A 23306-nucleotide genomic window follows, 5' to 3' on the forward strand; every position below is an offset into this window, starting at 1 on the left:
GCAAGTATTATGATAAATAGATATGTTTTTAATAATATTTATGACCTTACTGAACAGTAATTGTGCACATGTCACTAAAATGACCGAAGATTTTCTATAAAATACCTTGGTAAATGTCGGGTAAATTCAATAAAGCAAGACCGATACCAAAAGTCATTCAAATATTAAAATCACTATAAACAATTAGCTTTTGGCTGGACCTCCACTTATAGGATACAAAGAAAAACAAAAGTTCCGCAAATTTGAATACAGACCTTTGTCGTCACACTTTCTATGCATGAGAATGTATTCGTTTTAGAAGCTTTTTTTAATCGAATAAAACTGATGTTATTATTCTATTTAGATAGACCAAGTAAATTCAGCAAAATACATATTTAAAATCAATAAATATAAAGACTCGAATATAATTATATATGATTAGGTGAAAAAAAAATTGTTTTCTAGTTTTTTTTTAATTTCTCAGAAACGGTTCAAACGATCGACTTCAAAATCGAATCAACTCTATAACTCAATAAAACTTCGATCGCCGCCTTAATCATCTCAATCAGTTTATTCGTTCAAAAGATATCATCGGAGAAAGAAATATTAAAATCGGTTTTTCACGAATATCTTTGCAACGACTAAATCAAACACTTTCAAAATCTAATCAGCTCTAGAACTCGATAAAACGCACCGAGTGCTACTTCGAAAATTAGAATCGGTTCTCTAGTTCAAACGATATCGACGTCAAAAAGTATGAAAAATAACATTTAATGTCATTTTTTCTGAATAAATCATAATATAATATAATACAATGTACTTAAAGTCATACCAACTCTTCAGTGTATTAAAATTAAGCTGCGCCACGTGAAAAATTGCCAAATATCCAGTTTTCATACCAGGACTATCTTAATATTGTATTTTGCGGAAACGTCTATTGTAAGTAACTGAACATTATTATAATTGCCAATAAATCCATACTTTCCTCATTAATTCCTTCACTCTATTCATATCCTATTTTACTGGTAACATCTCTAAATAGTTCAACAAAAGTATTATTAATTAAGTTATAAATGATAATTTGACCCTCGATAATAATAATTGATAAGTCATAAGCCGTGAGGTAAGTTGGTGAGTTTTTTTACATACATTGCCGTGTTTAAATAAGTGTGGATCCTTGCTTTGCAAGAATCCAAGCCCATTGCTATGTCTCAGTAAAATAAAAATTTGTTAGAGGCCAGCCTAAGCCAGGGTTCAACCCGCGAATTCTGACGGCTACTGGTGAAAATCGCAAAGAGAAAAAGCGATTTGTCTCTATATATATATATATAGATAAAAATAAATAGACACGAACAGCCCGTGAAAAATGAATCATACATGGCCATATATGAATGCTCCCATAAGGAAATCTGCCATATATGCCCATATGGAATTAGACATGACCGTGTTTAAACATAAATGACCATACATAGCCATACATAGCCATATAAGTAAATTAGCCAGGTATGGCCATGTACGACCGTACATAGCTTGATATGGTCATATAGGACTTGACATGACTATGCATAGAAATTTTGACAAAAGTAGAAGAAAAAAAAATTTTTTTTTTTTTAATTATTTTGGCGACGCAGAGATTATTAGATATGCGAATAATTAAATTCCTAATTGAATTGGAAATTTTTAATTCAGAGAAAAAACACTAGACTTATTAATGACCGCACCCGCTTTAGTAGGATTCGAACCCGGGAAATTCCGTGCGAGAGATCGATGCTTTAACGACTAGGCTATGCAACCGACAGTAACAACGAAGTTTAGTTGTGCTACGTAAGATTGAAAGAAGATATTCACTTTTGAAAAAGCAAAAACATAATCATCAATATGCTGTTCGTGATATCAAAAAAATTTCTCATTTTTTTTAACTACAACATCTTGTTTATAAGTAATTGTAATAGTCAGCTCAAATTTATTCAAAAAATCTGTGTGACTAAATATGTCTACATGTGCCCATATATTGCCATATATGGGCACTTATGATATATAAGATAGTATAAAGACCACCGAAAAGAAACTCAGCAGATACCTCTTTTGTGAAATTTCAAAGATATCGAGCAACCTTTAACAATTCATATTTTGACTTTAAATTTTAACAATTCGATTTCCCATTTATATAACATGAGAAAATTTTTTTTCCGGTTTCAACTTGATTTTTTGGTTTTAAAAAAATTTCTTTGAAAAAAAAAAGCAATATAAAGTTTTTGTGGGGAAGCGGCAGAGACAGCCGATCGGTTCTCGTGTGGCTCGGGCGATCACCGAAGTTAAGCAGCACCGAACATGGTCGCAACTTGGCTGGGTGACCGCTTAGCCATGCGCTGAGCTCGATCGGAGGTCTCTGGGCGTTAGGCGCGGGATGAAGATCTAGTGATCGGTAAAATGGGAATTTTACCGATCACTAGAGCCTCACCCAAAACCGAACTGTACTGGCAATGGTTTTCTCTGTGGTTTCCCTTGCCCCTATACCCCCACAGCCAAGGTGGAGGATAGGGTATCACCGTAATGGTACAGTACAGTATAAGCACAAGTCGGGTCACAGCCGCACAATGAAAAGCAGATAAAGAAAGGAAGCAGTTGCGATGTAAAGGCAAAAAGTGTAAAAGGTCGTACATGCGGCTATACACTGGAACAATTATAAAAAAAAAAAAAAAAAAGTTTTTGTGGGGCATAAAATTTGCTACAAAAAAGTTCATAAGAGCCAAGTAGGTACAACCAATAATACTCGAGTTCCAGAGCTTGATAGGTTGCCCTTAATTATAATTGGCATAAAATCGTCTAAAATTCAGAATTCATTAGTTTTACGAAACAAATTTAAACAAAATTTTTGTATATAGCTCATACATGCCGATGTATACGGCCGTATCTGGCCGTATATAATTAATTAATTATGGGCATACATGATCATTGATCATACACTAATGCAAAAAATTGAGTGAGCGGAAAAATTTTATAAATTTTTTAGTGTTTTTTGGAAGGTTGTAACTTGGTGAAAAATTATCGTATCGAGATTTTAAAAGAAGCATTTTATAGCTTGAAATCTCTAGTTTTGGTGTATTTTTTCAAAATTTTTTAAAAGTTCCGGTTATTGCGCAAACATGAGAAACACCGCAAGACACAAAATTTCTAAATTTTTTTTTTTTTTTTTCCAAAGAGCCCACTGACCGCGGAAAAATTCTTTCAACTAAACCAATGCATAGCTCGCTTAGCAAATTTATTCAGCTTCAATTTGGTTTTTTTTTTTAACCTCGTAGGACGATTTGTCGCAGAGATATCAGCCTTCAAACACAAAATTATCCTTTTCGCTTTGATCATCGATATTTAAGGTACCAATGATCGCCCAGAAAGTTGAAGGGCGGCGTTGAAAACTTGAATAAATTCCCCACAAGACCCTGTCATCATTTTGTGGAAAAAAAAATTTTTTTTCATTTTTAACATCCATTAGAAGTAAGTACGAAAAAATGACTTTTTTTTGGCTTTTCAGTAAATCAACCGCTACTCTGCAAATATCGATCAAAAAAAAAAGGCCATTCGGCAGCCGAAATGGAAGGTAGATTTGCCAATTAATCTATATAAAAAGTTACATACATACATATCTTGTGATACATGTTAGTGTATAGACATGATATGATATTAGGCTCGTTTTCTTAGAGTGAGGGTAAAAAAAGACAACGACTATTTTCGATAGAGAACTTCAGATAGTTGATTTGACAAAACATTACATAGGTAATGTATTAAGCTAACCTTCACGTAAACAAAGTATAGAAAATTTAATTAATATGAGATCATAATTGTAATCGCTATTACGATGGGAAGACCAGTGATAATCATAGGGATTAGAGGTACATTTGATACATCATAAATAATAAAAGAAATACTTTTAGAATATAAAATAGCAGTGAAATTTACAGGTTATTTTATTCACAATAAAATTCAACTGACAAAATTGTATTATAATGGGAAATGCATAAGTCATGTAGAATGACACCATATTTGCAACATTTGTTGATTCCATTCGAATTTTCAAGGCCATCAAATTATTGGAAGAAATGGTCGAAACATCAAGTTTAAGGTCAAATATTAAAGTTTACTAAACAAGCTTTATGATACTTTTTACTGAAATTGTCTATCAGTTTTAGTTTTAATGTTATATGAACTTCAACAGTGAATAAAAACTGATTTCTACGAAAAATCATGAAAATTTCAAACAGCCATAATTTCAAAACTATTCAAATGATTCAGCCCATCTTCGAACATGATCAAGGTAATTGCCTATAGAATAAGTGTAAAAAATTTCATTAAGATCCGATAAGAACTTTGGGTGCTATTGTAATGAAAAGACCAGTGACAATCATAGGGAGTAGAGGTACATTTGATACATCATAAGTAATAAAAGGAATACTTTTAAAATATAAAATAACTGTGAAATTTACAGGATATTTTGTGCACAATAAAATACAACTGATGAAACTAGATTATAATGCGAAATCCATAAGTTATGTGGAATGAAACCCATATTTTCAACATTTTTTGATTCCATTAAAATTTTCAAGGCCATCAAATTATAGGATGAAATGGTCGAAATACAAAGTTTAAGGTCATAAATTAAAGCTTATTAGACAAGCTTTCAGATACTTTTTACGGAAATCGTCTATAAGTGTTAGTTTTAAAATTATATGAACTTGAATGTGGAAAAAAATTGATTTTTTCAAAAAATCATGGAAATTTCAAAAAGCCATAACTTCTAAATTAATCAACCGATTTTGCCCATCTTCGAACTTAACCGTGATAATCGCCCATAGAATAAGTGTGAAAAATTTCATTAAGATCTGATAAGAATTGTAGGCGTAATCGTGTCCTCAAAACTGCGTTATATCCCATATATATATATATATATATATATATACATACATATATAAATTTTTTAACGGATGGTATTTTCGAACCCTACTCAACTAATTATGATAGGTTGTGACAAAATTCCTTGAAAAATCGACCATGAGGACAAATACAATAGTTAGATTTTAGAAAAATCTACCTAAAAATAATGTTGCCAGGGACTTTTTCAGTTTAATGTACCCTCAAGACCCCTGTAAATTTTTAAATTAATCTATCGAACCGTTTTTTGGGAATCATCGATTAAAGTTTTGCTAAACAATTTAAGGAGCAAGTTTTGTTCCTTTAATCGTGTAATCATAATCAAAATGAAAAAATTAATTTTTTTGGACTTTTCTCAAATTTTTGCGTTGGTGACTCAGCAAATGCAAAGAAATGAAAAAAAAAAAAATAAAAAATTTCCAAAAAATGTAAAAAAAAATCGAAGAAAAAAAAAATTTAAACTTTTTTTTTGTGTTCTAATTTTTTTTTTACATTTTTTGGAAATTTTTTATTTTTAACTTCCCGCTAAAAAAATTGTAAATTTTCAAAAATTCGGGGAGTTATTGGTTTCGGTCCGATTTACGAAAATGGAATTTTCATCAGATGTTGACGTTTTAAGGTCCTAGGAAGCTATTCTGACTAATTTCACGATGATGTCCGAGTGTAAGTATGTATGTATGTACGTACGTACGTATGTACCTGTATCTTTTGAACGGATGAACCGATTTTTAACTTTAAGGTGTCATTCGACGCGGCTTGTCAATATCTTGAAGCTGTAACAAAATTGAGCTTGGTCGGTAGGGCTGGTTCAGAGATATTCCAAAAATAAAATTTTTTTAAAAGTGTATTTTTCGGATAACTTCTAATGTGCTCGATGTATTGATTCCAAAATCAACTGGGTTCTAAAACTTTGTAAGCCTCATCGAATGCCACCTCAACCATCAAAATCGGTTCATTCGTTGAAGAAAAACCGTTGTCGAAAGAGATAGAAAAAATTTTTTCTTTCAGTTTTTTTGAAAAATCTCAAAAACGACCCGATAAATCAATTCCAATATCTAATCAACTCTAGAACTTAATAAAATACGTCGATTGCCGCCTCAAACATCGAAATCGGTTTATTCGTTCGCGAGATATCGTGGGAGAAAGAAATGCTAAAAAACGGTTTTTTTCGAAAACAATGGCATTCAAAAGTATTTTGAGCTCGAAGAGCTCGAAAAAGTATTTACAACAATGTCTTTAAGCTCGAGAAGCTCGAAAATAGCGGAAAGTTTTAGAGCTGGCCCACAGGGTCAACCGATAGACAGATTTTTTTTGTCATTTCTTTGCATTTGCTGAGTCACCAACGCAAAAATTTGAGAAAAGTCCAAAAAAATTAATTTTTTCATTTTGATTATGATTACACGATTAAAGGAACAAAACTTGCTCCTTAAATTGTTTAGCAAAACTTTGATCGATGATTCCCAAAAAACGGTTCGATAGATTAATTTAAAAATTTACAGGGGTCTTGAGGGTACATTAAACTGAAAAAGTCCCTGGCAACATTATTTTTTTGATCGATATTTGCAGAGTAGCGGTTGATTTACTGAAAAACCAAAAAAAAGTCATTTTTTTGTACTTACTTCTAATGGATGTTAAAAATGAAAAAAATTTTGATTTACAAAAAATGATGGCAGGTTCTTGTAGGGAATTTATTCGAGTTTCCAACGCCGCCCTTCAACTTTCTGGGCGATTATTGGTACCTGAAATATCGATGATCAAAGCGAAAAGGATAATTTTGTGTTTGAAGGCTGATATCTCTGCGACAAATCGTCCTACGAGGTTAAAAAAAAAACCAAATTGAAGCTGAATAAATTTGCTAAGCGAGCTATGCATTGGTTTAGTTGAAAGAATTTTTCCACGGTCAGTGGGCTCTTTGGAAAAAAAAAAAAAAAATTTAGAAATTTTTGTCTCGCGGTATTTCTCATGTTTGCGCAATAACCGGAGCTTTTAAAAAATTTTGAAAAAAATGCACTAAAACTAAAGATTTCAAGCTATAAAATGCTTTTTTTAAAATCTCGATACGATTATTTTTCACCAAGTTGCAGCCTTCCAAAAATCACTAAAAAATTTATAAAATTTTCCTGCTCCTTTAATTTTTTGCATTAGTGTATATAGTCATACATAACTATGGATGGCCATATGTGGCCTTATATGACTCTTACATGGCCACGCATAACTATTAAAAATTTGGTATGCCCATGCATGACCATATATGCCTATATGTGATCCATATATGCCCATGTATGAATTAATATGACCATATATAATTCGTTAATTACGGGCATACATGATCATCTATAGCCATGCATAACTATGTATGGCCATACGTGCCCATACATGGACTGTATATGGCCATATATGTTTAATTAATCACCCTCGCAGATTTGAATCACGGTGGAAACACGGTGGGTTTGTTCCATTTTACCACTGTGATTACGCGGTGTATCCACCGTGTATACACGGTGTTTCCACTGTGATTACGCGGTGGATCCACCGTGGAACTACGGTGGTGAAATAGCACAAAGCCACTCGGGAGTCACGGTGGATACACCGCGTAATCACAGTGGATACACTGTGTATACTCGGTGGTAAAATGGAACAAACCCACCGCGTAACCACGGTGGATCCACGGTGTTTCCACCGTGATTCAAATCTGCGAGGGCACGGATATACATGGTCATATATAGTCATACAAAACCACCCTGGTGGAAATTTTTCGGTCTTTTGTCTGAAAAAGTCTTTAGAACTCTGAAAAAGTCTTTAGAACTCAAGAACTGAGTTTTTTAGACAGAAGTCCGAAAAATTTCCACCAGGGCATGTATGACCATATATGGGTGTGATAAACACGCATTAAAATAGTTGTTAAAATAAATAATGTTAAAATACAAACCATATTCATAAATATTGTGAAAAGTTGTAGTCAGTAAGTGACGTTTATTGTAATTGAAACATTTAATAAAAGACAAAAATCATTACTCCAACCTTGCGAGTTTCATTTAAGACTAGTACATAAGATCTTGTCCTGCAACCCGGCCGCGCCCACTCAACCCAAATCCTAAGAGAAGGCCAAGTGAGCTGCATAACTCTAGAGGGACACAACCTGCCGTACTAGACGAAAGATACATCGAAAGGTAAGTGAAAGAATTACATTTCTATTCTCTCGTGAAATACTTTTGGCTTATTACAAGAGCACCAGTCTCTTCGGAGACGTTTGGGTTCTTAATTTTCGAAAAGATCCACATTAAATAATGAATTATAGGAAGAGAATTTCTTCCTCGTATTCTTTATTGTTGTCCGCACCCTCCAATCAGCTCGTCTAAATATTTCTATCGCTACCGAAGGGAGGAATCCCGGATCATTAATTTAAAATTCAGCGGCAGACATAACACATGACTGTATTGAAAAAGTTGATAGCTCATCTATGACCATATATGCTCCATGTATGGCCATATATGATCCATGTACGGCCATATATGCTTCATATACGGCCATAAATGTTATTATTATTTAAATTATTTACGAGAGAATTAATATACATATATTAAAATCGAATAAATTTAAAACAAAGATTCATGTAATCGAACAATACACAGAAAAAAAGGTTGACTTGGCCCAAGATAATTTTTGCTTTCATTTTTTTATTCTTGGGCTGAGTAATTAGGTTTTTTTAATCCGAGAACATTTTCTTCGACTAATATTGTAAAAATATTGTGTCAAGAATAATAAAATTTTAATTCAAGTTAAATAATCTTGATTCAAGAATATTTATTTTAAATCAAATTTATTTTGTTTCTAACCAAGTAAAAAAAATCGGTCTGTCAGTTGACCCTGCGGGCCAGCCCCAAAACTTCCCGCTGTTTTCGAGCTCGTTGAGCTCGAAAACACTATTGTAAATACATTTTCGAGCTCTACGAGCTCGCAAATACTTATGTATGCCATTGTTTTGTAAAAAACCATTTTTTAGCATTTCTTTCTCCCACGATATCTCGCGAACGAATTAACCGATTTTGATGGTTGAGGCGGCAATCGACGCGTTTTGTCAAGTTCTAAAGTTGATAAAATTTTTGATTCGATTTATCGAGTCGTTTTTGAGATATTTCAGGAAAAATAAAAAAAATTTTTTTTTTTAATTCTTTCGACAACGGTTTCTCTTGAACGAATGAACCGATTTTGATGGTTGAGGTGGCATTCGACGCGGCTTATAAAGCTCTAGAGCCCAGTCTATTTTTGAATGAATCCACCGAGCACATTAAAAGTTATCCAAAAAAAACATTTTTGAAAAAACTTTATTTTTGGAATATCTCTGAACGAGCCCTACCGATCAAGCTCAATTTTCTCTCGGCTTCAAGATATTGACAATCCGCGTCGAATGGCACCTTAAAGTTCAAAATCGGTTCATCCGTTCGAAAGATACAGGTATTTACATACGTACGTACGTACATACATACATACATACACTCGGACATCATCTTGAAATTAGTCAGAATAGCTTCCTAGGACCTCAAAACGTCGACATCTGATGGAAATTCGATTTTCGTAAATCGGACCGAAACCAATAACTTCCCGAATTTTTGAAAATTTACAATTTTCTTAGCGGGAAGTTAAAAACTATCAAAACAAGATACTTTTCTGTCTTGGTTAGTGAGTATAGTAAATTGTCACAATATATATCAACATCTCAAACCAAGAACTTTTTTTGCGTGGCAAAAGAACATTTACTCTCAATTTGAGAAAACTACATTATTGACTCAAGGCAACGGACTATTGGAATGAAAAAATTGTAATTTTGATTCAAATAAATTATATTCTTAATTTAATAAAATAACTTTTCTCGAATTATACAAATATTTTTTTAACCGAAGAGATAAAATTTCCTTCATGTAATACAAATATCTTCTTAAAAGGATATAATTACTTTCTTTATTGAAGAAATAATGGCCCGATCCATTTGTACATATATATACAATTGTATAAAATCTTTTGTCATCGGGAGATCAGTTACGCATGCGCATTAAGGGTGTCAATAATTGGAGCAACAGCATGTCAATAGTTAGATCAGTCGGGTTTCTAACCTGTCAATAATTGGTGTATCCGGGTAACTTATTTTATCGCTTTGAATTAATTAGTAAATGTAATTTATTATTATAAAAAAATATGAATTTTTTTAGTCAAAAGACTAAATAAGACAATGTTAAAAATAAAATTCAATAATATTAGTCGTTAATATGTTTAAAAAAATGGAATTACAATCTTGTCGCTTATAGTGTCAATAATTGATGCTTTTACCTTATATCGGCTGAGTAAAAAATAGTATTACTTTGCACTGATAGAAAGATTTAGTTGTCTTTACTAAATGATTTAGTAACGAACCTTGCAATACTAAGTATTTGGTTACAGGTACCAAATCATTTAGTAAAGCTCATTTATTGCCACCAAATAAATATTTAGAAGTGTTTAAGAAATGATTTATTGGGGCATAATAAATCATTTACTAGGATTAAAAAACTAATTCTTTCAACTTATTTTAGCGCATAACCTAATTGTTCCACTTAAAATAAATTAAAATGATAATAATAAATTATTTTAAGTAAAAATATACAGTATTATAAAGAAAATAACCTCATTTTATTATAATTTTTTATTTAAGATAAATAACAAATTTTTAGTTAAATAAGTTTTAATTATACAAATAACACACATAATTTTAATATACATAAGTTAAAAATTTTAAATTAAACTCCGATGATAAATGAAATATAAGCCATTTAGTAGTAAATGAATTTGTAACGGTTTGATATATTTTTACTCTCTAAACATGAATTAGTGAAAATAAGTGAGTATTCATCAATTTCAAGTGCAAATCGAACCACTAATTTCAAAAAGTGGTTCGATTGAAACTTAAAATTAGTGAACATTCACTTATTCATGTTTAGAGAGTATTTTGTGTATATATTAAAAATACTATATGTTAAAAATAAAGATTTTGAGAGCTCCTCCATAATTTGAAATAATTCAGTTGAAATCAATTGAAAATTAATGTTTTTAAAATCACTAAATTGATTTGGAAATCACAACACTAACTCCGAGTGAGACGAAACGCACAATACTGTGAAAACGGTGATATATTCACACACATACGCTACACTGATATTTCCCACAAATACATACGTAGTTTTCAATCCCAAACAAGCCATCTACCGACAAAACTTACCAAAAAAATATTTAGTACCGATTACCAAATATTTAGTTGGTGGAAACAAATATTTATTTTACCATAATAAGATTTAATTGAGATAAAAAAATTATTTATTAAATTATAATAAATTATATTGATGGGCACAAAATATTTTGTTCTTCCAAATAAGTGACTGAAAATTTTGTTACTAAATCCGTTTAGTACACTGAGAGAAAAAAAAACTTTTTTCAAGTATATAAATGTTTGTATCCTACCGAGTAAATATTTGTTTAATCTTAGTAAAAGTGTACTCCGATCAAGTATATTTTGTTAAAATAAGTATAGAAATTCTTAAATCAAGAAAATATTACTCGGTTGAAGTACATATTTGCTATAATTAAGAATGTTATTTGTTTGTATAGTATCGAGTAAATATTTCTTTAAATGAAGTATTTATACTTGGGAAAAGTTTTTTTTTTCTTTCAGTGTACTCAGTATTAAATCCTTCTATCAGTGTAGACTTGTAGCTTATATCTCCTACTTGTATTAATAGAAGCTATAAATGTATAAGTATGTGTGCGAGCCCGAGTATAGTGGGGAGAAGTTATGGAGAGTGAAGAAACAGAGATCTTTTTGTCGTCTGACGTAACCTGAAACCTTACTGCTCTCCAAGAACTATTGATGAGCACAACTGTTGTTACCGTTTAAATCTTATCAATACTTTATAATAAAACTCAGTCTTCAGATAAAAGTAATTTCATCAATTATATTAATCCTTACCCATTATTTCATTATTTCATTGAATAGTTATGAAAACAATCATACTAATCATGATAATCATCACCACCATCGCCATCAATAAATTAATTTATTGATTTCAAATTTAAAGTTGGTCCCGCGTGACAACGAACTGCCCACCGTCCAGGAGGTGGCGTCAGCTCCGATTCTAGTAACCTCCCAATACATAACAAAGCTGGCAGCAAGCTAGCGACTATGGAGGGTAGAGGTAGAGACCTCTACCCTCTATACTAGCGACAATCTACTGCAGCAACTTGTCGCCAAGTTGGCCGCAAAAATTTGGCATTTCCAGAAGTTGACGGCAACCTGTCTTTAATTTTCTCAGAAAGTTGGTGCCAGGTTGCGGCATTATTGTCTCCAACTTTCTGGGGAAGTTGGTAACAACTTGTAGTCAAGAGTTACAAAAACTGAAAGTTATCATCAACTTGATTGCAACTAATTGACACCAACTTTATAACCAGAAAGTCTTGCTATCACTCTAATAGCACAGTTTGCTTGAGCAAAAGTTTACTGTACAGAAGTTTCGTTGAATTTTTCTTCAAATTTCCGTCAACTCCGGACATTTTCATTTTTTACGACAATTTGTGTGCAACTTGCTATTGAATTTGACGTAAATTTACTGCCCGAATTAGAATGCAAATTCACTTCAAAAGTTGACTAGAAAAAAGTTGTCGTTAATTTTCAGGCAAATTTTATGTCAATTTATCGTTAATTTAACTTGAATTGTTAAGTATATTTTTATCCTTAAATTGTAGACAATTTTATGTATATATTTGCTTACCTTCTGAAATGGTAAGAACGAACATTACTGGCTTTTTTTTTCGTAAAAAGTTACCTTTAAATTGAAGAAAAACAACAACAAACTGTGCAAGCTTGAGATTCTCACGTACGTCAATTTCGATAGTCAACTAGAGAGTTGATTTCTGGCAGACAATTTGGAAGTTTTTTGCTGGATTATTTTTCTTGGTTTCGACTGAAATGTGAATTTTTCTGTCCATTTCTGTGTTGTTCGTCAATTTACCGTCATTTGTTTTCGATAGATAGCTATATAAACATGAAATTGTCAATTTGGATTACAAAGAATTCCTAATAATTTGCTAAATATCATTGTATAATGAGAGAATGAGGTACTTTTACTCGATTTCTATTACGAACAAACTTTGCAAATTTGAGATTCTGACGTATGTCAATTCTGACCGATAACTGGAGAGTTGATTTTTGGCAGACAATTTGGAAGTGTTTTGTTGGATTTTGTTCGGTTTCGACTGAAATGTGAATTTTTTGTCGTTTCATGTGTTGTTCATCGATTTGCTGTTATTATTTTTCGATAGTCGTCGTTGAACACGAAGTGGTCATTTGGATGTCAAGAAAATCCTAATAATTTGCAAAGTTTTTTATTGTACAATGGGAAAATTAGGTTCTTTTACAAGATTTTTATCACGAACAAACTGTGCAAATTTAAAATTCTGACGTACGTCATATTTGACTGCCAACTGGAGAGTTAGTTTCTGGCAGACAATTTGGATGTTTTCTATTAAATTCCTCTTGGTTTCGATTTGAACGTGAATTTCTTGTCTATTTGTGTGCTGTTCGTTAGTTTGCTGTCATTTTTTATCGATAGATATCGCGGAACATGAAATTGTCACCCTTGCGGTTTCTTGATCACAGTTAAAAGCTCGTAAAACTGTCTTCAAAGGATCGTGAATTCACGGTGAATTCATTTCACCAGCTAAAAACCGTACATTCACAGTGAAACTATATTCGTTTCACGGTGAATAACTAGTGTGTTTGTGCAAAGTCTAGACGATACAGTGAGGGCTAATATAGGGTAAGTAGATGGCTGGTTGACCAACCAAATGACGTGTAATAGATGTGACTTTATGGTTATTTCTTCTTAGGTGTACTAGGTTTTGCTCGTCAAAAAGTGATTTTACCACAATGAGTTGACTGCAATTTAGCCGTCACTAAATTATGATTCCCACGACAATTAATATACTTTCGACGGTGACTTAATCGTCGATTGTCAGTAAATCGCTAGTGAATCGCGAGTGAATTGTCAATGGTACAGACGTTGATTGACGGTGAATCGCAAGTGAATCGCGAGTGAATTGTCGGTAAGGTAGGAATGAATCATTAGTAAATCGCTATTCATAAATTTCACCATCATATTTCTGTTCGCTGAGTAGACAACTGATGGATCGTATTTGTTGCTAAGACTAAATTTCTAATTGATTCGTATAGAACAATAATACAACAAAAAAAATATAAAACCACATTGAATCCGAAAAACTTTTCTTTTACCTACAAAAGTTTACATCGTTCGTAATGCTTTACAAATAAAAAAAAATATGTTTGAAATAGTTTGAGTATTGTAATGATAACTCTCGCTAAGAAATATAATGATTCTAATTAGTTTTTTATTAAACATCCACAATAAACAAGTAACCATAAATATCAATTATTGTTTAATAAGAAATTTTTTTATACAGACCATAAATGGGTCGTTACAGAGTAGTAGAAATTGCATTTTAAAAATTTCATGTTTATGTTTTTATTTAAAAATTAATTTTTGGGGATATTCTTAGGTTATGGAACGTTCTTGATTAAAAATTCCGGTTAAAACCAGTTAATTCTAATTGAAAGTCAGTCGGACCAATCAGAACGCTTACAAGGCGCCTTCATGTTCCAATCGGAATCAATTTCAATTTTAAATCAGGGATTTGAACTTTTTGATTGTAAACTTTTGATGATAGTGCTTGTAATTTTTTCAAATATTCAGAGTCTAAAATATGATTTCTCAGCACTACCGTTTTAAGTCTACAGGTAAATAATCATAGGAAATAATTGAACATAGGAATAAATTAGAAATAAGGTGGAGCATTTATTTCACAGTATGTCAATTCTCAAAATCAACAAATTGTATGGTAAAAAAAAATTTCTGTGCAATTTTATTACAGACATATTTTACATGTATATTACAAACCTCTATCTTAAATATGAGTATAAAATTATAATGAATAATTTCACATGAATTCCAGGTAGAACTACCAGAAATTTTGTGAATTATTTTTATATTTATAGTTACAAAAACAAAATTGAGATAAACATCATTCACTTATTAGACCAAACAATATAAAAAAATATAATCATATAAATTATCAACTGCATACACGAAAAAATGTTGGAAAAATAATAATAATAGTAAAAATCATACTGGCAGCTAAATTTTTCGTGAAAAATCAGTTTTACGGTTTTAATTAATTACAATTAAACTAAAAAGATTTAAATAGTGATTTTCATAAGAGTTGTTGTAATCAAAAATATAAACATAATAAAAAAAAAGTTAGGTCGATTAATTGTGTCTTTCGGGACTTATCGTGTTTACTAAGTTTCATACACGAAAATTCACAACTCGTGTCTCTGGGATTAAAATAATTTAGATTTAATTAATATAATAATAATCAATCGACTTAATACTAGGCCGAAATTATTTTTTAATGAATCGTCTTTGTATTAGTATACAATTTGACTCATTTTAGTGTAATCAAAAGAGTATAAAGATAATTTAATGTGAGTGAATGGTCTAAAAAAATTGATTGATTATAAAGCACCCTCAGCGCTTTCGTGCTTAAGTTGTGCAAAAAAATAGTTTGTTAATCAGTTTCCCAACAATTAGCTAGTTTTTGTGCGTAAGTAACATTTGAAACAATCATTTTTATAGCGGGTCTTATCTTACAGGTTTCTGGAATAAAATTAATAGTATTTTTTGACTTAACAATATGAATATGACGTGTGTTAAATCCGTAACCAACATGTTCGAAGTTTTTCACGATAATACCAGATATAATACGGTCATCACTTTTGAACTGCACAATATGTTCGATGGTACTGAAAACTCTGTCGATTTCATTGTATATAAAAGAATCTGAAAATCTTGTAATATTATCGTTCACACATGAAAATTTGACACCATTTAAGCGCATCTGCCTATATAATACTATTCGATTTGGATCATATCCAGCTTGCTGTAAAATAATGCGTTCATTTGTTGACAAAGCCCGTGTTATTGATGTTCCTTCGACGACAAATTTATTTCGACGCTCAGTACTGCTTGTTTCGTCGACAACTTTTAAAGTTTTTTTTATATAATTTCTAGTTTCACTAGATATAGATTCATTGAATATAGTACGATTAATGAATCTCTGCATCAGGAAACGAGTAGCAATTTGATCGAGTCGACCGTTTGGACTTGTCAAGCTATCAATAATTTTTTTGTTCCACGACTCAAATATAAAGGCATTGTGCGCCCATATAGGACCCCAATTTCGTACACAATTAACAAGATGAGTCAATGAGTGTATATTAGATGTCATTTTCGATAGACCAAAATATTTCTCGAACAGTTTTACGTACTCTTTAAGTAATGTGTCTGCGCGGTCAAGATCAGTTGATGTTATGGAGTCGTTATTTAAATAGTGGACAGCTTCAGAAAGAAGGGCCAGATGATTCACATATTTCTCTTCTAAAACTGACATTAAACAAACTGGAGCGTAATCTAACCAGTTTCTCCATTCTGAAGCTTTCCACTGAGAATAAAATTTCAATTTTCGAGGCTTGCGAGACCGGCGAGATGGCGGCCTTATCGATAAGAGTACCTTATCGATAATTTCCATAGTATTTATCTTTCCAATATAGTATACAGCACCTGTTGCTTTCAGCAGTATCGTGGTGTGTAGTTTTGCTACACCCAAAAAAACTGCATGCATAGCTTCGACTACGACTCCTTTATGGATATTGAATAATGGTAAAGATGTTAATGATGAATATCCTTTTAGTCCATGTCTCTTTATTCCTGTTTCTGTAGCGAATTTCATGTCAGCTTTCAACGCATTATCTGTTCGTAATCTTCCATAGCATTGCTTAAACGGATATACTAATTTTCCTGCCGATAAACTTCGCCCCTTTGCATAGCAATACAAACACCCATAGTATCCGTTATATTGAGTAATGCGAACTACGGCTGCACGAGCTGGAGAATCTAAACTGCAGACAGTAACAATAAACTTTGAGGTCACTTCAGTAGTTTCCGTAGGTTTCCAAGTAATACCACTACTGTACAGTTTTCTCATTTGCATAGCAAATGGTCGAAGAAAATTATTCATTTTCGGATGTTCATCATCAACATATATAGCTGCTAGTAGCATGTATTTTTTACGCAGATGGGGTGGCAGTTCATTTATTTCAACATATACAGGCCACGCACTTGCTCGAGATGAATTCGAAATCTGGCATCCATCTGTATTTAGAGTCATAGAAAAGTTAAACCAATGCTCTAAAAAATGTCCGGGTAAACAAAATCGTTTATATTCATCGCCATCATATAAATCTTCGAAGGCTTCTTCATTTTTTTTTTTCCTCCAATATCTGTACTGTAGAGACTCGACTATATTCGGTATTTTTAGGAACTGTTTTATTTGTGAAGCTAAACTGATGCTTAAAAAAAACCCCAGATATTTTTCAGATTTTTTCGGGCCGCATGTTTTGCAAGGACATTCAGATTTCAATACATTTTTTTTATTTTTTTTACCCAAATATCCTTTACATTTTTTGCAATAATAATGATTAGTGATCATCGATTTATTACGGCTTAAAACTTTCCAAAGCGCTGCTTTGGTCGTCGGCAAACGGCTGGCAGTTTGTGATGATTTCATCCATCGAAATATATCTAATATGGCTTCATATGACATATGATGTTTCATCGCTGTTGCAATAACAGATAGAAAATGATCTTTCGTCGTTAAATTCTTTTTGGGAAGTAACGGAAGATTAAATCCGTTTGCATTTACTTGAAAAAATGATTCATCTCCATGTTCATCATCATCTTCGTCATCATTATCATCATTATCACTATCATCTTCGTCTTCATTATTATCATCATCACTATCATCTTCGTCATCATTATCATCATCATCATTATTACTATCACTTATAGAATTTTTTACATTATTATTAACGCAAATGATTTCGTCTTCATCATATAGCAAGTTGAAATTTTCATTATCACGATCCTTGTCTTCATCTTCTGAGCTTATAGAAATTTCCGTTTCAAAATCGGTTTCATAATCTTCGCTATCGTCATGACTACTATTATATTGTTCACCTGAATCATTGTAAATATGTTGATAAGAATCAAACAATGTTTTATCATCCTCTTCAGGAACATAATTACGGGTATCTGGATAAAATTGTGTGTTTGATGTTGGAGGCTAAAAAAATATTGAAAGAATAGATTGATTCACACTCTAGTATCCTACAGTCAGATTCTATTCTTTAGCACTAATTTATTTTTTTAAAGTTCTTAAAAACAAATAAGAATTTGATTTACCATTTCTTCGAGCAAGTTTGTCGGGATTGGAAGTGTGCTTTTACAAGCTTCAACAAAAACTCTTAACTTTTTTTTATTCCTCCTCAAAACAGCAGTACGAGACATACCGGGTTTCCGTTTGAACATTATGTATATATAGCTGAAAAACATCAAAATTACATTAATATTGACACAGTAAAAGTTATAATTCACTTGTTGAATAATTCTGTTCTCCTAATATTATCCATTCAAACATATTTGATTATTTCAGAAAGAAAATAAAAAATTTGCGTCAAAACTTTTTAACTTGACCCAAAGCTTGAAACAGGATATTAAAAGAATACCATTATTATTTAGTGTTTAGTTTCTTAATTTTGTGTTAATTTAAAGTTATATTTTATAAAAAAAATTACAAATTCGTATAGATTAGCTAAAGTTCTGCAGTAAATAAAGAAATAATTTAAATCTATGATTTTCTGTACGATTACTCTCAATTACGTAGGTAAATATTGAATGTTATTTAAAAAAAAAATTTAATCTGGAATTTTTTAGGTTATGGGGGAAATAATGAATTTACAGCAAGGACATAATAAGAATTATGGTAAAGGAATTATAGCTTAATTAATGAGATGTATTATTAATGCATTTACAAAAATTGAATACTTACATTTTGCAATAATGTAAAATAAAAATTTCAAATCACAAATAATAATAACAAAATTATTAACATCAAGTTGTATTGTTTATAAGATAAAATTATTTTTCAGTTCTTGTAAATTGAAAATGTCAATTTTCATGATTTCCTTGTATATACTAAGCACTATAATTATGTATTTTAAAACTTTAACTTGTCCTGAGCTCTACAATTATATTTTTATTTGATAAAACCATTCGCTTGAACAAATTTTTCACTAAAAGCATTGCGATGTATATATATATATTTATATAGTGCGATTATTGAAATCAAAATGGCGCTGGCAATCGTATGTTCCTCTGTGGCGACTTTACCGGTAGTACCGGCAGGCGACGATAGGGTGAGCGCCTGTCGCGCCAACGACAAAACTCAACCCAGCAAAAGGCCGCGAAAACAAGTGCTAATCCCTAGAGTCGACTAAACCAAATATATGTATCGAGTATCTGGCTACAGCTGTAGCGATATAAAAAGAAAAGATTTAATACTATAAAAAACTGTGTATAACTTATTAAGTATAAGTATAATAAATAAATAATTACTATTCTTTAATTCTATTGTTAGTGATTTGGTAACCCTAGTGTCCTGAACCACTACACCTCTGCTGACTTACTTGCGGGAAAATTAAAAAAATCATCGCCGTAATAATAACTGTATAAATTTTTTAATTAATTAAAAAATCATATGAACAGTCATAAAGTTGTTTCAATGAAATTATTCAAACGTTGGGCTTCATTATTTAAAATTGTCAATGCAATTATATTTAACTTAATTAAGAAACTATAAATACCATCATTTGAATTTCCCGCCAATTTATCAACTACACCAAGTTGCTCATTAGCCTTCTTATACTTATGCTTCGTTAAAATAAATAAATATTAATAAATAAATTAATTAATATTTACATGATAAGCATTGACTGTACGAACATTACCGTAGCGGAAAAAAAATTTTAAAAACAGCTAAATCCTGATAAGTGTTCATCCGATAAGTCTCATTTCCCCCTCAATATGAGGCTGACTTCAATGCAGTTACAATTTCTATCTTCATTACGGTGACTGAAGCATTATAAAAGTTGTAATTAATTTAAATTTGATATTTCAATGAAATAATATTCGGATTTGAAAGACTATTGTGTAGTGTACAAGTACTTCTTTATGTAATAATTTATATTTCTTGATTGTTGATAGTAAAAATTTATCCATGTAAATATATTATAGATAACCTTTAATTTTAGTAAAATCAAATTATGAGCGGGATTCCTAAATTTGCTATTATTAAATATATGAAGAAGGATAAACCGATATATAAAATTGTACAGAGGTCGATGATATATATTCGGAATAAAAATGGTTTGCACAAAGTGAAAGATCCAGAGGACTTAAATAATGAAAATATTTTTTTTTCTGACGTCAACGATGAAATAGAAGCAGTTCAAATTATTGACACCCATGGTAATTCATATTTTAACACTTATAAACAATTAACAGAATAGGATTAATATTAGTCGTTTTCAGACGATCTTGATGAGCTGCGTAAAAAAAATGAACATATCAGTGATAAAAGAATCCCTCTTGTGAAACGTCAAAGCATGACACCATTGACAAAAAATGTGAAGGAAACACAAGTGACTCGTAAGCCTAAGGTATAATTCCATAGTTCATATATCAAATAAAACAATAATTATGGATATTAAATTATTTCTTAAAGATTCTTTACGGTACATTCTAAAATGCACTACATGTAGTGTAATGCAGCATAATATATTGGCTGCGTAAAATTTAAAAACTGAAAGAAATTTTTCCAAAGCCCATAATGAAGTCAAAACAATATTAGTCACGTTGATCAGCGTACATTTGCTATAATTAATATACCAAGTCCAAAAAAATTAATCTCACTACGAATGGTAATGAAAATATATATATATATATATATATATATATATATATATATATATATATATATATATATATATATATTAATGCTAGTTTATAATAGGAATTAAAAATTATAATTTCAAGAATGTATTGATTATTTATTTTATTAGCATTCGCTGTGAGATTTAACTTTTATGACTTTATTGGTTTAGCACCAATAGCAATAATTTCCTACGCAATTAAAATAATTTATGAACAGTATGGTGTATTTTGTAAATACTTTTAATTTCAGTTTTTAAATTTCGTACTACCAATATTCTGTTCTACACTATATGCAGCACATTTGGAAATAAACCCCTATAATAAAAAATAGAAAATTCTTTTATTTATGTTTACAAGAGTATTTTTTTATGGGCGATTTCTCTTCACTAATATTAACCCATATATACCCCTTGATTGGAAAATGAAACAGGAATCTCTTATAGTTCTGGGTATACTTGGGTTAATTATCTAACATCGATTACAGAAAAAAACTAAGAAGCCAGAATTTGAAGGAGATATTGATGGAGATCAATATTTTAATGGACTGGACGCGTTTAATAATAACCACTCAGAGGAACTACATGATAAGGAGGATGAAGATTTACCACCACCAATTACGCCTGCACAATCACCTACATCAATGCAAGATTTTTCATTTGCGTCGCCACCTCGTCAAAATAATGACGATCATTTTCATGATGATAATCATGATAATGAAAATGATGTTAACATTCATGTTAATACTAATGATAACAATAATAATAATAGAAGTAATAATAATAATAATGTTTTAAAAGATATCCAAAATCTGAAGCGTCAATTATACTGTAATAATCAGGAACTAGGACAAATAAAAAAAAATATGGTGACCAAAAATATATTAAATGAAACTTTGAATACTGTAGTTGAAACCGTAACGACTAAAAACGATAGCAACAGTCGTATGGATTTTAAAGAACCGCTATTCGATGCAGAAAATCAAGTATGTTAATACAAAAATAATATTTTAATTTCTCACGTCAAATTCAAGTTGAAAAAATAAAAAAAATTTTAAACATTTTAAATTCATTATTTTTGTTGCAGGTCAAGATTTTCGATGATTTTATAATGAGTTTTGATAACTATTATAGTGCAATAAATGCTACTACAAATTGTAGAAGGGCAAAAGCAGTGATGCGTGAGTTTTGGTCTCCACAAAAAAGATCCGATCTAGTCGTCAAGTTCAACCCAAAAAAACCGGATATGTCCTTAGTTTCTAATGCTGAATATGCCAAATTAATAAGTACGACTTTTTTTTCAATTATGAATAATTCAAAAATATTTTTATTACTATAGCTGTTATATTTTCAGAAATTGTAGAGGAACTACAAAAGTATAAAAAAATTACTATTTATACGGACAAAGACCGAGTTTCGACGAACATAATTAAATGGGTTGGAGAATGGTTGAAGTCCATGAGATACACCAGGAAAAAAAACCAAACGGAATAATATATATTTATAACAACAAGGTTATCAATGTAATTTCTAATATAGTGCAGTGTCTAATAAATATTTTATTAAATTTACAAATTTTATGTTGTTTATTTTAAGCTATCAAGAATAAATAATAATTTTACAGTTACCATAAAAATAATAAATTTTATGCTAATAAAAATGGTATTACTGGTTTCATATTTAAATCACTTTTCTCGTTGACTATTATTAATGATCCTTTTAAAAAATTTATGAATTATTGTCAGTTTGTCAAATATGAATTCGTGTATTCACGTTATTTTGCCGATGGAAACGTCGTAAATTTACGGTCGTTCATCAGTAAAAACTTGGTGAATTTATGATCGATCTTCAGTGAAAACTTTCTCAATTTACGTTCGTTTGCCAGTAAAAATTCCGTCAATTCACGGTGAATTGTCGGTAAAACGGGTATCTATTGACCAGTTAAAGATGATTTTTCTCACATCAAAAATCGATACAACTATAATGAAAACGTCAGTGACTGTGCGTGAAGTCGACGTTTTTCGTCTATAGAAACCTTATCAATCGACGGTCGAATCACCAAATATTTCTGAGCAATGTAAAGGAAAAGTTTTGCACAAATGCACTAGTTCTTTACCAGAAAAATACTGGACTATGATAAGTTTAAAACGACTACTTTTCTATGAAATCATGGTGAATTGACAGTATTTCGACCATGACTACAAAACCGCAAGGGCAGTTCGGATGACAAGGAAATCCTAATAGTTTGCAAAGTTTCATTGTATAATGGGAGAATTAGGGTATTTTACACAATTTCTATCACGAACAAATTGTGCAAATTTCAGATTCTCACGTGTGTCAATTTTGACCGCCAACTACAGAATTAATTTCAGGGTATTTATAACCCGTGATAGCCACACTTTACAAATAATTGCTCAGT

General features: G+C 31.1%; 2 protein-coding genes across 2 annotated transcripts; one reads left to right on the top strand and one right to left on the bottom strand.

Annotated features, from left to right (window-relative positions):
• Nucleotides 1–14782: 14782 nt before the first annotated feature.
• Nucleotides 14783–19217, bottom strand: LOC130666770 (uncharacterized). The gene is made up of 3 exons (XM_057468026.1): nt 18949–19217; nt 18303–18441; nt 14783–18183 (listed from the first exon to the last, which is right to left on the bottom strand). Exons 2-3 carry the CDS (start codon nt 18426–18428, stop codon nt 15571–15573), a joined length of 2739 nt encoding a protein of 912 aa, XP_057324009.1. The 5' UTR covers nt 18429–18441; nt 18949–19217; the 3' UTR covers nt 14783–15570.
• Nucleotides 19218–19974: 757 nt separating this feature from the next.
• On the top strand, nt 19975–22462 carry LOC130666771 (protein PFC0760c-like). Its single transcript, XM_057468027.1, has 6 exons — nt 19975–20131; nt 20210–20426; nt 20490–20617; nt 21376–21873; nt 21975–22173; nt 22242–22462. Exons 2-6 carry the CDS (start codon nt 20222–20224, stop codon nt 22379–22381), a joined length of 1170 nt encoding a protein of 389 aa, XP_057324010.1. The 5' UTR covers nt 19975–20131; nt 20210–20221; the 3' UTR covers nt 22382–22462.
• The last annotated feature ends 844 nt before the right edge of the window (nt 22463–23306 follow it).

The sequence above is a fragment of the Microplitis mediator genome, chromosome 4, assembly GCF_029852145.1.
Source record: "Microplitis mediator isolate UGA2020A chromosome 4, iyMicMedi2.1, whole genome shotgun sequence".
NCBI lineage: Eukaryota > Metazoa > Arthropoda > Insecta > Hymenoptera > Braconidae > Microplitis > Microplitis mediator.

Excerpts from the sequence above, each read along its gene's own strand:
- LOC130666770 (XM_057468026.1), bottom strand. The coding sequence starts at position 18,428 with ATGTTCAAACGGAAACCCGGTATGTCTCGTACTGCTGTTTTGAGGAGG. Across the intron at positions 18,184-18,302 it reads CAAACTTGCTCGAAGAAATG|CCTCCAACATCAAACACACA; the intron begins GTAAATCAAATT and ends ATATTTTTTTAG.
- LOC130666771 (XM_057468027.1), top strand. The coding sequence starts at position 20,222 with ATGAGCGGGATTCCTAAATTTGCTATTATTAAATATATGAAGAAGGAT. Across the intron at positions 20,618-21,375 it reads AAGTGACTCGTAAGCCTAAG|AAAAAAACTAAGAAGCCAGA; the intron begins GTATAATTCCAT and ends CATCGATTACAG. Across the intron at positions 21,874-21,974 it reads TATTCGATGCAGAAAATCAA|GTCAAGATTTTCGATGATTT; the intron begins GTATGTTAATAC and ends TTTTTGTTGCAG.